At 43.5% G+C, this 12217-nt stretch overlaps 3 protein-coding genes across 3 annotated transcripts; all 3 read right to left on the bottom strand.

Moving 5' to 3' along the window:
• Positions 1-1440: 1440 nt before the first annotated feature.
• LOC135634019 (putative disease resistance protein RGA1) lies at positions 1441-3029 on the bottom strand. Its single transcript, XM_065144141.1, has one exon. It carries the CDS (start codon positions 2941-2943, stop codon positions 1597-1599), a length of 1347 nt encoding a protein of 448 aa, XP_065000213.1. The 5' UTR covers positions 2944-3029; the 3' UTR covers positions 1441-1596.
• A 4211-nt stretch (positions 3030-7240) lies between these two features.
• LOC135634020 (disease resistance protein RGA2-like) lies at positions 7241-10842 on the bottom strand. The gene is made up of 2 exons (XM_065144142.1): positions 7595-10842; positions 7241-7503 (listed from the first exon to the last, which is right to left on the bottom strand). The coding sequence occupies exon 1, from the start codon at positions 10788-10790 to the stop codon at positions 9483-9485; it is 1308 nt and encodes a 435-aa protein (XP_065000214.1). The 5' UTR covers positions 10791-10842; the 3' UTR covers positions 7241-7503; positions 7595-9482.
• LOC135632577 (putative disease resistance protein RGA1) lies at positions 7596-9317 on the bottom strand. The gene has a single exon (XM_065141187.1). The coding sequence runs from the start codon at positions 9315-9317 to the stop codon at positions 7596-7598; it is 1722 nt and encodes a 573-aa protein (XP_064997259.1).
• Positions 10843-12217: the final 1375 nt, after the last annotated feature.

The raw sequence follows: 12217 nt of genomic DNA, 5'->3' as shown, positions 1-12217 counted from the left end.
TAGAAGATTTAAGCTTATCCTATTCTTATCAAGAATTAAACTCAATCCCTTTTTCTTATCAAGTTCAATAGGATACAAATAGTTCATGCATCGAGAAACGCTCTATCTAAAGATTGTCATTGTCATTATGGGGACAACGAGGAAGAAAGGTATGTGATATCCTACTTATCTCTGGTCACTCTCTATCTAAAGATTGGATCCAATGTGTTAGAGGGCCTCAACTTCCTCCACTTTGATTTGGTGTTTCCATTGTGTTCTTTCAGCTCCAAGAGAGAGAAAAAAAAGGGGGTTTGACAACAGGGATGAAACACAGGACTCAGCACAACCATTCGAAGAAAATTGCATTTATTTGAAGCCTAATCTGCCTCATCTTTTCTTTCTGTCCATTATTGAGAATCACGAACTTGCTATTTAGTACCATCAATTCAGATTCTGATCATCCACTCAAGAACAGAACACATAGCCGATCCTCCTTCCTTCTTTTTCTTTTCTTTTATCTTAAAGTGGTAAGAACAGAAAACAGTATTGCTTAATGAATCCTCCATGAAGGTACAATTTCTAACATATCTGTGTCCTTCACATTCACCTTCATATGGTGTTCGTGTCTCAAGAGTTCACGGAGACGGATCTTCTCAGGGATATCGTCACCAGCGCCGGGGGAAGTCACGGTGGAGCACAGAGCCGGACTTTGCTCGAGCCCATGGTGGAGGGTCTCCTGAAAGGGAACAAGTTCTTGCTGGTGTTGGATGATGTGTGAAGGGCTGAGATCTGGGACGACTTGCACCGCAATCCTTTGCGAGGAGCAGGGTGCTGGTGACCACCAGAAACGAAGGGATCACGAACCAAATGAAGGCGGTCCACGTCTACAGAGTGAATCTACTGCCCCCTGAGGTTTGCTGGTCCCTGCTGTGCAGGAAGGCCACGACGAACGCAGACGAGGAACGGATGCCCAAGATCTCAAGGACACAGGCATGAAGATCATTGAGAAATGCCAAGGACTTCCCCTGGCCATCAAGACCATCGGAGGGGTCCTCTGCACGAAAGAACTCAACAGAAGGGCATGGGAGGAAGTTCTCCGCAACGTCGCGTGGTCACAAACCGGCCTACCCGAAGGCGTCCACAGAGCTCTGTATCTGAGCTACGAGGACTTGCCGGCCCAAGCAGTGCTTTCTCTACTGCGCCTTATTCCGTGAAGACTACGCGTTCGTCAGGGCATGCATGGTCCAGCTGTGGATAGCCGAGGGGTTTGTCCACGCAGAAGGCGATCTCACGTTGGAGGCGAGAGGGGAGGAATATTTCAGAGAGCTGATTCGGAGGAGCCTACTACAACCCGACCCCCACCATTTGTACGTCGGCTGGAGCTGCACCATGCATGACCTGCTGCGATCGCTCGGCCATTTCTTGACAAGAGACGATAGCTTGGTGGTCATCGGGGCGGCAGCAGTTCTCCACTCGTTTTGCACGTCACTAATGAACAAGCTCTCATCTCTCGATAGGAAATGGCCGAGCGATCGTAGCAGGTCATGCATCATGGAAGACTCATCGTAGTCCAGACCGTAAGGCTCCGATTGTAGAAGGCTCCTACGAAGCAGCTCTCTACGATATTGCTCCCCTGTTTCCACCAAAGTGACATCTCCTCGTGCTTCGAGAAACCCCTCGGCTATCCATAATCTGACGATGGTACGCCCGTGAAACACACAGTCTTCTTGGAACAAGGCACAGTAGAGAAAGCATTGCTTGAGATGGGATGACAAGTCTTGGTAGCTCAGAAACTTCCTCCCACGCATTTCTGTTGAGTCCTCTATCGCGGAGGACCACTCCGATGGTATTGATGACCAGGGGAAGCCCTCCGCATTTCTCAACAATCTTCATGCCTGTGTCCTTGAGATCTTGGGCATCCCTTTCCTCCTCTGCATTCATCGTCGCCTTCTTGCACAGGAGGGACCAGCCATCCTCCGGAGGCAGCAGCTTCATCTCGTGGACGTGGACCGCCTTCATTTGCCTCGCGATCCCTGCGTTTCTGGTGGTCACCAGCACCCTGCTGCCTGCTGCTCCTCCCTGCAAAGGATTGCGGAGCAAGTCGTCCCAGATCCGAGCATCCCAAACATCATCCAACACCAGCAAGAACTTGTTCCCTCTCAGGAGACCCTCCACCAAGGGCTCCAGCAGACTCCTGCTCTGTTCTCCACCATGGCTTCCACCAGCACCTTTAACGATATTTCTGAGAAGATCCGTCTCGTTGAACTCTTGGGACACGCACACCCAGATGGTGGTGCGGAAGCTGGCTTTGATTTTACCATCATTGAACACCTTCTGAGCGAAGGTGGTCTTTCCGATGCCGCCGATCCCCACAATTGCCAGCACCACCACGTTCTTACTCGGATCTTGCTTTGTCAGCTGCTCCACCAGTGCCTTGGAGTCCTCCTCCAGTTGCTCGCCAACCATGTCAGACTCCATCACCGGGGAAGTTATGCGACTAACTCGAGGAACCACCCTTGGTTCCGCCGCAGACACATGGAGTTGCAGCTTGGACCTTCGGGCCGAGATCTCTTCCAGCCGATCGTTGAGATCCTTGATTTTGACGCCCACCTCATGTCTGAACTTGACCTCGCGAAAGCAAGCCAAGATGGGAAATCCGCACAAGGTGGACGGCTTCGGATCGGACTCACGAGGAGTCCACCTCTGGGCCTCCATCCGGCACTCGTCGAGGAGGTCGTCGGCGTCGTACATGAAGTCCTTGAGCTCCATCAGCCAGTCGTTGACGGCCTCGTCCTCGATCCGCCGCTTCTCGGCGTCGCGAAGGACAGAGTGGATGTTGCGGAGAGAGCGTTGGAGCTTTTGGGTCTCCCCGGGGACGCCCAACAGCAAGTCCACCTCCTCTTTAGCCACGTCCTTCAACGTACCGACCAGCCCGGAGATGAAGGCATCAAGAACAACGGCCATCTTTGGTCACAGAGTGGGAGTAGAGTAGCTCTCTCCAAGCCTTGTGGCAGCCAAGGCAAGGGTAAGGTGCAAGTTATATCTGGCAAGGCAACGGCAACTTTGGTCACAGAGTCGGAGTAGAGTAGCTCTCTCCGAGTCTTGTGGCAGATAATATATCTGGCAAGTTATTCGTCTTCTTGCTTCTGAAGGTATCTAAAACAACGAAATCATCATTTTGTTTAGCAATAAAGCCAATATTACTATCACAATCATGGTTTCAAGAATCATTATAATTTAATTTAATTCGATCAAGAGTTGATTTTCCTCATTTAACCAAGCAAAGACAATGACTAATGTTTCTCATGGATTCAATAGTTTTCGTTGCAGCATGAATGCATGCAATCATTTTAAAAAATAAATTAAAAATAAAATATATTAAGTTATTAAAAATAGCATCGATAAAAGCTTCCCATATGATCGATAAAATTATAATAATAAAAAACCTTTGCCAAGAAGCCTTAACTAATGCAAAGGTCATGTGACCAAGAATTAAAATATAAATTAAAATATAAATCAAATCGATTTTTTCCAGAGAGAACAAAATGCTCGGCATTATATTTTACTCTCCAACATATTATAATTTCGGACGAAAGAGGAGATAAAAAAGACTATTATAAATGTTTAGGAAGATGTTTCTAGACCATAAAACACCCGAAAATACTAAGCAAGAAAAACCTAACTATAAGTCCAAACTATTGAACTGAATATGGACTTAAACCCAAAGCAAACACTTACGTTTTTCTTATGGTGCATTTAATTTCAAAGCCTAGACCATTATTTATAGTTTAAACAGGATATACTAAATTTGATTTTACTGATGTGGGATGATGGGATTTGTCAAACTAACAAAAAATAATTTCTCACTTACCATTACAGAGAAGTGGTTCCACGTGACAGAGGACTAACATACACCCATATTAAAATTCCAAAGTAAAAGATATTATAATACTGATCGATAATATAAACCCAAATAATATGACACATGCAAACGCAGATCACTGACAGATAATATGCCAGCTACATGATCACTATCACTTTAAAATATAGCAGCACAAACTAAGGTATCATAATGTAGAAAAAGGAATCCTCCACGTTCCTTGAGTGGCTTCTTCATGGTGTTTATTTAAGAGGAAAACAAGCTTTGATTACAGAACCTCTTCAATGCTATAGCCCAGTTTGGAGGAAAATATATACAGATAATGGAGAATCGAAGACAGAATAGAAGGATCAACTGCTGAAGTCAAGTATCAGAAGAAAACTGGAGCTGGTTCTGGATCATCAGTGGAAGCAACATCAGAGGATAGAGTAGGAGAAGGATTAGATGAGGAAGCAAGCGTCATCGATACAGATTTTATGTTGATAACAAAATCAGCTATTGCCTTAAAAGAATTCAGTCTATCATGAAAGATCTAAGCATATCCATATAAGATTTTATTTTATAAGAGATCATATCAAAAATAAAGAAGTTACATGTGAATAAGTAACCAATATACTTATAAAACATTTTGAATTTAAAATATTTTAACAACTTCAAATGAAATTTAGCATGTTAGATAGAACAAGTTTGCTAAGTTAGATAAATCGAGTTTAAGAGAAGAGAATGCTAGAATTAAACTTATTCATGCATTGTAAAAAGGTTAATTTAATCAAAAGAAAGATTTATTGCATGAAGAGAGAGATTCATTGTATCAGGAGTAGAAATGAATTAAATGATTATGAAAAAATAAGTCAAATTGATTATTGGTTGTTAAAGAAGTTTCGATTCATTTTAAATATAATTAATGTAACGTATCATGTAAATCCCATAGAGTCATCAAACACAGTTTTTGAAATTATAAAGAATTTAGATGATGTGTGGAGGGCTGATATCTGGGACGACTTGCACCGCAATCCTTTGCGAGGAGCAAGGTGCTGGTGACCACCAGAAACGAAGGGATCACGAAGCAAACGAAGGCGGTCCGCGTCCACAGAGTGAGTCTACTGCCCCCTGAGGATTGCTGGTCCCTGCTGTGCAGGAAGGCCACGACGAACGCAGACGAGGAAAGGGATGCCCAAAATCTCAAAGACATCGGCTTGAAGATCGTTGAGAAATGCCAAGGACTTCCCCTGGCCATCAAGACCATCGGGGGGGCGGGGGTTGTTCTATGCAATAAAGAACTCAACAGAAGGGCATGAGAGGAAGTTCTCCGCAGCGTCGCGTGGTCACAAACCGGCCTTCCCGAAGGCGTCCACACGGAGCTCTGTATCTGAGCTACGAGGACTTGCCGGCCCATCACAAGTAGTGTTTTCTCTACTGCGCCTTATTCCGTGAAGACTACGCGTTCTTCGTCAGGGCATGCATCGTCCAGCTATGGATAGCCGAGGGGTTTGTCCACGCAGAAGGTGATCTCACGTTGGAGGTGACAGGGGAGGAATATTTCAGAGAGCTGATTCGGAGGAGCCTACTACAACCCGACCCCCACCATTTGTACGTCGGCTGGAGCTGCACCATGCATTACCTGCTGCGATCGCTCGGCCATTTCTTGACAAGAGACGAGAGCTTGGTGGTCATCGGGGCGGCGCCACTTCTCCACTTTGTTTTGCACGTCACTAATTAACAAGCTCTCATCTCTCGAGCTTGTTAATCTATTAATGATTGATATGATAGCTTATTTGTTGTCATCATAATGGCAAGTTGTGAATGAAAAATATTTTAAATTTTCATTTTGTCACACATCTGACTTAATGAAATGTTTTTCTTGATATCAATCAATTTCTTCTTTTAATGTGGTGTTTTCAAATATATCTTCTTATCAGTTATTGCTAAAATTGATTTTGTCACTCATCGTTGGAAAGCAAATCAAATCAAATGAAGGAAAAGAATAGATGATGACGCAAACAAATTCTTTGTCTCTATTATCTACAATAAAAAAAATTAATTTTTTGACTTTTTCTGTTCCTCCAAATATCTTCACCAACTCTCACGATTCAAGATCATTTCATGGTACCAATGATTTAGCCATTACTTTTCTCAGGTAATCTGAATTCTGAACCCATGAGGTGTAGCAATTTGCATTCATGGAACAACCACCTACAAAAGCTATGATATTTCACTTTTCCTGCATCCTTTTACAGTTGATAACTCACTTTACATCATGGAAGAAAAAAAGGGCTCTTTTCTTTTTCTTCTTTGAATGACCCAAATGTTCAGCAATCTGCAAAGATTGCAGTGATCATAGGCCTGAGCACTTCACTGTTTTCTGATATGGATTTTTTTCCTTCCCTCGTCTCTGTTCTTGCGGCACAATATGTGATCCCATCTACAGCAACAAGCTACTTCACACTGCTTTCTTTTCTTTTGCTGATCTATGTTCATGTAGCACAGTGTGTGATCCACCAACAGCAGCTGGCAGTGAAGAGCCTGCAAAATGCCAAGCAAGCAGAGTCATCAAGAAAAGCCCACACTTCACAAGTGGAACAGCATACATGGGCAATCATTTCGAATAGATGAACAGGCATTAATGGGGGAGTAACATCTTGACATCTATAATGGTACTCCAATGGAATGAGCTTCCTCTCATATAAAAAAGACATAATATGAAGGACAATCTAAGCATCATAGAAGCTCAAAAGCAAAGATGGTTGGGCTCGAATGGTAGCTTGCCATCGCTTGATAGAATTTTATGGAAGCAAAAACACTATATGAAGAGAGAGGGCTAGAGTTCTGATTGGATTGGATGCTCGAGATAGTCAATTACTATTTTTCGAAACTTTATAGTCTAACCTAAAGTGAGAGATTGTCATTTATAAGTTTTTATTTCGGCATCAATTTTCATTAAGGAAAAAAAATCAAAGTTGAATATATATATATATATATATATATATATATATATATATATATATATCATAAGCTTAGATTGACATGGCTGAAAAGTTTTCCTTCTGCTTTGACAAACTCCTCAGCCATGCAAAATTGGATAAGGTCTGTCACGAAACAAGTCACAAAACAAAAGGCATGGTTTGAGATGAGATGGCAATTCACGCTATCTTCACATATTTGTAATTCACAGAAATGTTTACACCTTCTGAATTCTTTTTGAGATAGTTTCATATATGAAATCCTCACAAATATTAAATCGAAAACTATGTTAGACTCTCATGTGAAGTACTATTTCTGATAAGAGTCATTTTGATATCTGGTAGCTGCATTTTGATCATTCAAACTCTCATAAATAATTATAAAACTACAAAAAAAAAGAAGACTAATCCTGATTCGTTCTGGCAATCTTTTTTCCGAGCCTACATTCCATGTTTACACAGAAAAGAATAGTAGTCTGTACATTGCAGGAAGTATATGCAACAGAGACAGAAAGAAAGCCAAAATAGTTTCATCACCATATCATAGGAATGTAGTATGTGTCGCAACCAACCTCGATATCTGTGCTTCTTCTCAAATGTCTCGGACTTTCCATGGTCAGCTCCATTTGCAATGATCATATTAGACATTGACTGCCAATTACATCGTGAATGATGTCCATCTCCCTGCCATAAGCAGGAAGAGATAATTGTGAGTTGCCACTCCAAAACCAGAAGACGTTAGATGGTGGAGACGTGAGCATGAAAGGTAAGTTACCTCAAAGCTCATTGATGTCTTCTTCTTCAGCAGCAGCAGCAAAAGGAGCATCATCATCGACTAGGTTTGTGTCGAAGGTGCAGGAATGCTTGATGTAGTTTATATAATTGCCTCCAGCATCTTTGATGAAAAAAATTGGAAAGTGTTTGATCATGGGCCAGTCTGCGCCATTTTGGAGGCATCTGCAGAGGAGTCGGGTGGTTCCGTAGACTTTCAGTATCTGGAGCGTGGTGAAGCTTGCAGGGCAAGCCGTCAACCACTCTGGTAAATGTTTGTATGGAAGCAAAAACCCGCCCAACTTCAAGAGCTCCAGTGCAGGGAGATCAGCAACAATCTCCAGATCTGATTCACCACTTATCCTCAGTTGTTTCACAGAAGGGAAACCTCTGATGGACTTGAGAGCACACACATCCCTCAGATCCAATGTGGTTAAGCAGGTTGCCTGTCGGATCAGGCCTTCCGGTAGAGACTTCAACTTGGGACAATTATGGAGGACCAATTCGTCGAGGCGACGCATAGCAAAACCCTCCGCTACCCAATCCCACACTTCCATGTTAGTCATATCCCAGAGTTGCAGCTGCCTTAGTTTCGGAAACAACAAAGGAGGAGGAGAAGAAGAAGAAGAAGAAGAAGAAGGGCGCTTTGAATTCCGTTCCCGTTCATGACCAGTAGCAGCAGCTTCACACCCAAAAAATTCCGGTCCGATGGTGGTCACTGCACGTGCACCTACTACGAAAAGAAACTCCAAACTGGGGAGCTTTCCTAGCGGCGGAAGCAGTGGCCAATGATCGCAGTTAGTTAGTTCCAAGTGGCTTATGTTTGGAAGAAGCCAACTGATGCTTGCAGACGCCATCCAGCTGGGGTACCGGAGGCCGAAGAAATTCTGTAACCTGAGCCAAACAACAGATGATGGTGGATGAAGTGCCACATCCAACACCTTCTCCATTCTTTCAATCTCTTCCTCCGTGTGACCATCGGATGTCGGTGTATATGAGCAATGTAAATGTAGATGTTTCAGTTTTTGGTTACCCTTTAAGACGCTTGTATCACTTCTTGGTTCAGCTTCCATGCACGCCCTCTCCAACTTGAAAATGGAAAGGTATCTGAGCTCCCGGAGGCCGCCTAACGCTTCCAATGGGCATGTACCAGTAGCCGTGTTCACCACGAATCCTCGGAGTTCATTGAGGTACTTCAACCTTCCTATTCCATATGGGAAGCTCTCCAACTGTGTATCTCTACAATCGAGTGTCCTTAGATTGACTAGCCTATCTATACCCTGGGGGATATATCTCAACTTGAAACATCCATTGAGGATCAAAAATTGCAAATTCGTCAGATTGCATATGCTTTCTGGAAGCTCTGTTATATCGCTACCACCCACACTCAAGTATCTCAAGTGTATCAAATTTCCGATGTAGTGTTGTAAGATCTCGATATTTATGCGCATAAGATGAAGGACTCTAAGTCGCACAAAGTTCAACAAGTACTCATCAATATCCTCCGCATATCCACTTTTTCTCAGCACCAACAATGTCCTCACTGGCTCATGTTGCTTGGTCAAACTGACGAGATGCGGGATGTCCATGGTTCTAGTGGCCACAATCAACAACCGACGCAGCTTCATCGGGGCGGCAGCACTTCTCCACTCGTTTTGCACGTCACTAATGGACAAGCTCTCATCTCTGGATAGGAAATAGCCGAGCGATCGCAGCAGGTCATGCATCTTGGAACACCCACCGTATTCCAGACCGTAAGGTTGCAATTGTAGAAGGCTCCTGTGAACCAGCTCTCTGTAATATTGCTCCCCTGTTTCCTCCAAGCTGACATCTCCTCGTGCTTCGACAAACCCCTCGGCTATCCATAATCCGACGATATGAGGCCTGAGAAACTAAAAATCTTCTTGGAACAAGGCGCAGTAGAGAAAGCATTGCTTGAGATGGGACGGCAGGTCTTGGTAGCTCAGATACAGTGCTCCGTGGATACCTTCGGGAAGCCCGGTCCGTGACCATGCGGCGCTGCGGAGAACTTCCTCCCACGCACTTCTGTTGAGTCCTCTGTCGCGGAGGACCCCTCCGATGGTCTTGATGGCCAGGGGAAGCCCGCCGCATTTCTCAACAATCTTCATGCCTGTGTCCTTTAGATATTGGGCATCCCTTTCCTCCTCTGCATTCATCGTCGCCTTCTTGCACAGGAGGGACCAGCCATCCTCCGGAGGCAGCAGCTTCATCTCGTGGACGTGGGCCGCCTTCATTTGCCTCGCGATCCCTGCGTTTCTGGTGGTTACCAGCACCCTGCTCCCTGCTGCGCCTCCCTGCAAAGGATTGCGGAGCAAGTCGTCCCAGATCTGAGCATCCCAAACATCATCCAACACCAGCAAGAACTTGTTCCCTCTCAGGAGACCCTCCACCAAGGGCTCCAGCAGACTCCTGCTCTGTTCTCCACCATGGCTTCCACCAGCACCTTTAACGATATTTCTGAGAAGATCCGTCTCGCTGAACTCTTGGGACACGCACACCCAGATGGTGGTGCGGAAGCTGGCTTTGATTTTACCATCATTGAACACCTTCTGAGCGAGGGTGGTCTTTCCGATGCCGCCGATCCCCACAGTTGCCAGCACCACCACGTTCTTACTCGGATCTTGCTTTGTCAGCTGCTCCACCAGTGCCTCGGCGTCCTCCTCCAGTCGCTCGCCAACCATGTCAGACTCCATCACCGGGGAAGTTATGCGACTAACTCGAGGAACCACCCTTCGTTCCGCCGCAGACACATGGAGTTGCAACTTGGACCTTCGGGCCGAGATCTCTTCCAGCCGATCGTTGAGATCCTTGATTTTGACGCCCACCGCATGTCTGAACTTGACCTCGCGAAAGCAAGCAAAGAAGGGAAATCCGCACGAGGTGGACGGCTTCGGATCGGACTCACGAGGAGTCCACTTCTCGGCCTCCATCCGGCACTCGTCGAGGAGGTCGTCGGCGTCGTACATGACATCTTTGAGCTCCATCAGCCAGTCGTTGACGTCCTCGTCCTCGATCCGCCGCTTCTCGGCGTCACGAAGGACAGAGTGGATGTTGCGGAGAGATCGTTGGAGCTTTTGGATCTCCCCCGGGACGCCCAACAGCAAGTCAACCTCCTCTTTAGCCATGTCCTTCAACGTACCGGCCAGCCCGGAGATGAAGGCATCAAGAACAACGGCCATCTTTGATCACAGAGTGGGAGTGGGAGTACTGTGCCTCTCTCTTCTAAGTCTTTGTGTCAGCCAAGAAGGTTTATACATGCATAAACTATATATATATATAAAAGAAAACTTAATTACTAAAATTGAAATATCAACGAAAGATATATCCAAATCCAAAAGATAAAAATTCCTCCAAATATTAAAGAATTTATTGGCTCAAATATGAGTGACTAATCATTTAGCCACATGATTAAGATTTTGTAATCATTCATAATAAAAACATTTGATGTAAACTATCCGTAACAACATTTAAAATTCATCATAGAGGGAGAAAAAGATTATTTATTTATAATATTTACTATCCTCATAAGCCAAGTATAATCCTTTCAAGATAATTTTTACGTCACAATAATTATTATCTGGTTTCTAAATATACCTACAACTCAAAAAAATAACGAAAGCATCTGAAGCCAATACCACTATTACATTTATGATTCTAAGAAATATTACAATTTAGTTTGATCCAATCGAAAGCTAATTTTTCTCATTTAACCAAGCAAAATTAATGACTAATGTTTCTTATGGATTTGATTGATTTCTGATAAATGTGTAAAACCATTTCAAAAAAAATAAAATATATTATATTATTAAAAATAACATCATTACGATCCCCGAGAGCAATAAAATAAAAATTCTCAAAATTAAACAAAAACAAAACCCTCAACTAAATCGAAGGCCATGTGGTGACCGAGAATCAAAAAGATTAAAAATTAAACAAAAACAAAACCCTCAACTAAACAGAACTTAGCTGTACTCACAAATCCCCAAACCGATCAACGGTGACCAACAACAGTAGCACTGGCAAAACATGCATAAACTACTAAATAATAGTAATAATAATAATAATAATTTTGATTGTACCGACGAATGTATTACTACAAAATAATAGTAATAATAATAAAGTTAGTGTCATCTTCCGTTGCACAATAATCGAACAATAAGATTTTATACCAATTAAAGACTATGACATTAAGATAAAACAAGTTGGTTCTGATGCTAATAACGAAAGCAGGAGAAGGACAAAGGGATGAGTGAATGATTGAGATGTGGAGGGAGTAAAAGATTTTCTCACTTGCCATTGCAAAGAAGTGGTTTCACACTTGGTAGGACTAACATACACCCATATAAAAAATTTTAAGTATAAGATTTTATATATACATCAAGTTTTGTCATACTGATCAAAATTTCGAACTAAGTTAAATCAAATAATATGACAGATACAAATAAGATCACTAATAGATAATATGTCACGGACTTAGCTGGTTTTGCCTAAGTCATGCGGCACCCATGCGTGTCCGTCCGCAACCTCTCCGAAGTCTCCCAATGTCTCTTAGGACCAACAAAAGAGAGAACGGGTTAGAGAGAACGCCTCAACCGGGATCCACAAG

The sequence above is a fragment of the Musa acuminata genome, chromosome BXJ3-3 (assembly GCF_036884655.1).
Source record: "Musa acuminata AAA Group cultivar baxijiao chromosome BXJ3-3, Cavendish_Baxijiao_AAA, whole genome shotgun sequence".
In the NCBI taxonomy this organism is placed as follows: Eukaryota; Viridiplantae; Streptophyta; class Magnoliopsida; order Zingiberales; family Musaceae; genus Musa; species Musa acuminata.
This window is presented reverse-complemented; position numbering and strand designations above follow the sequence as displayed.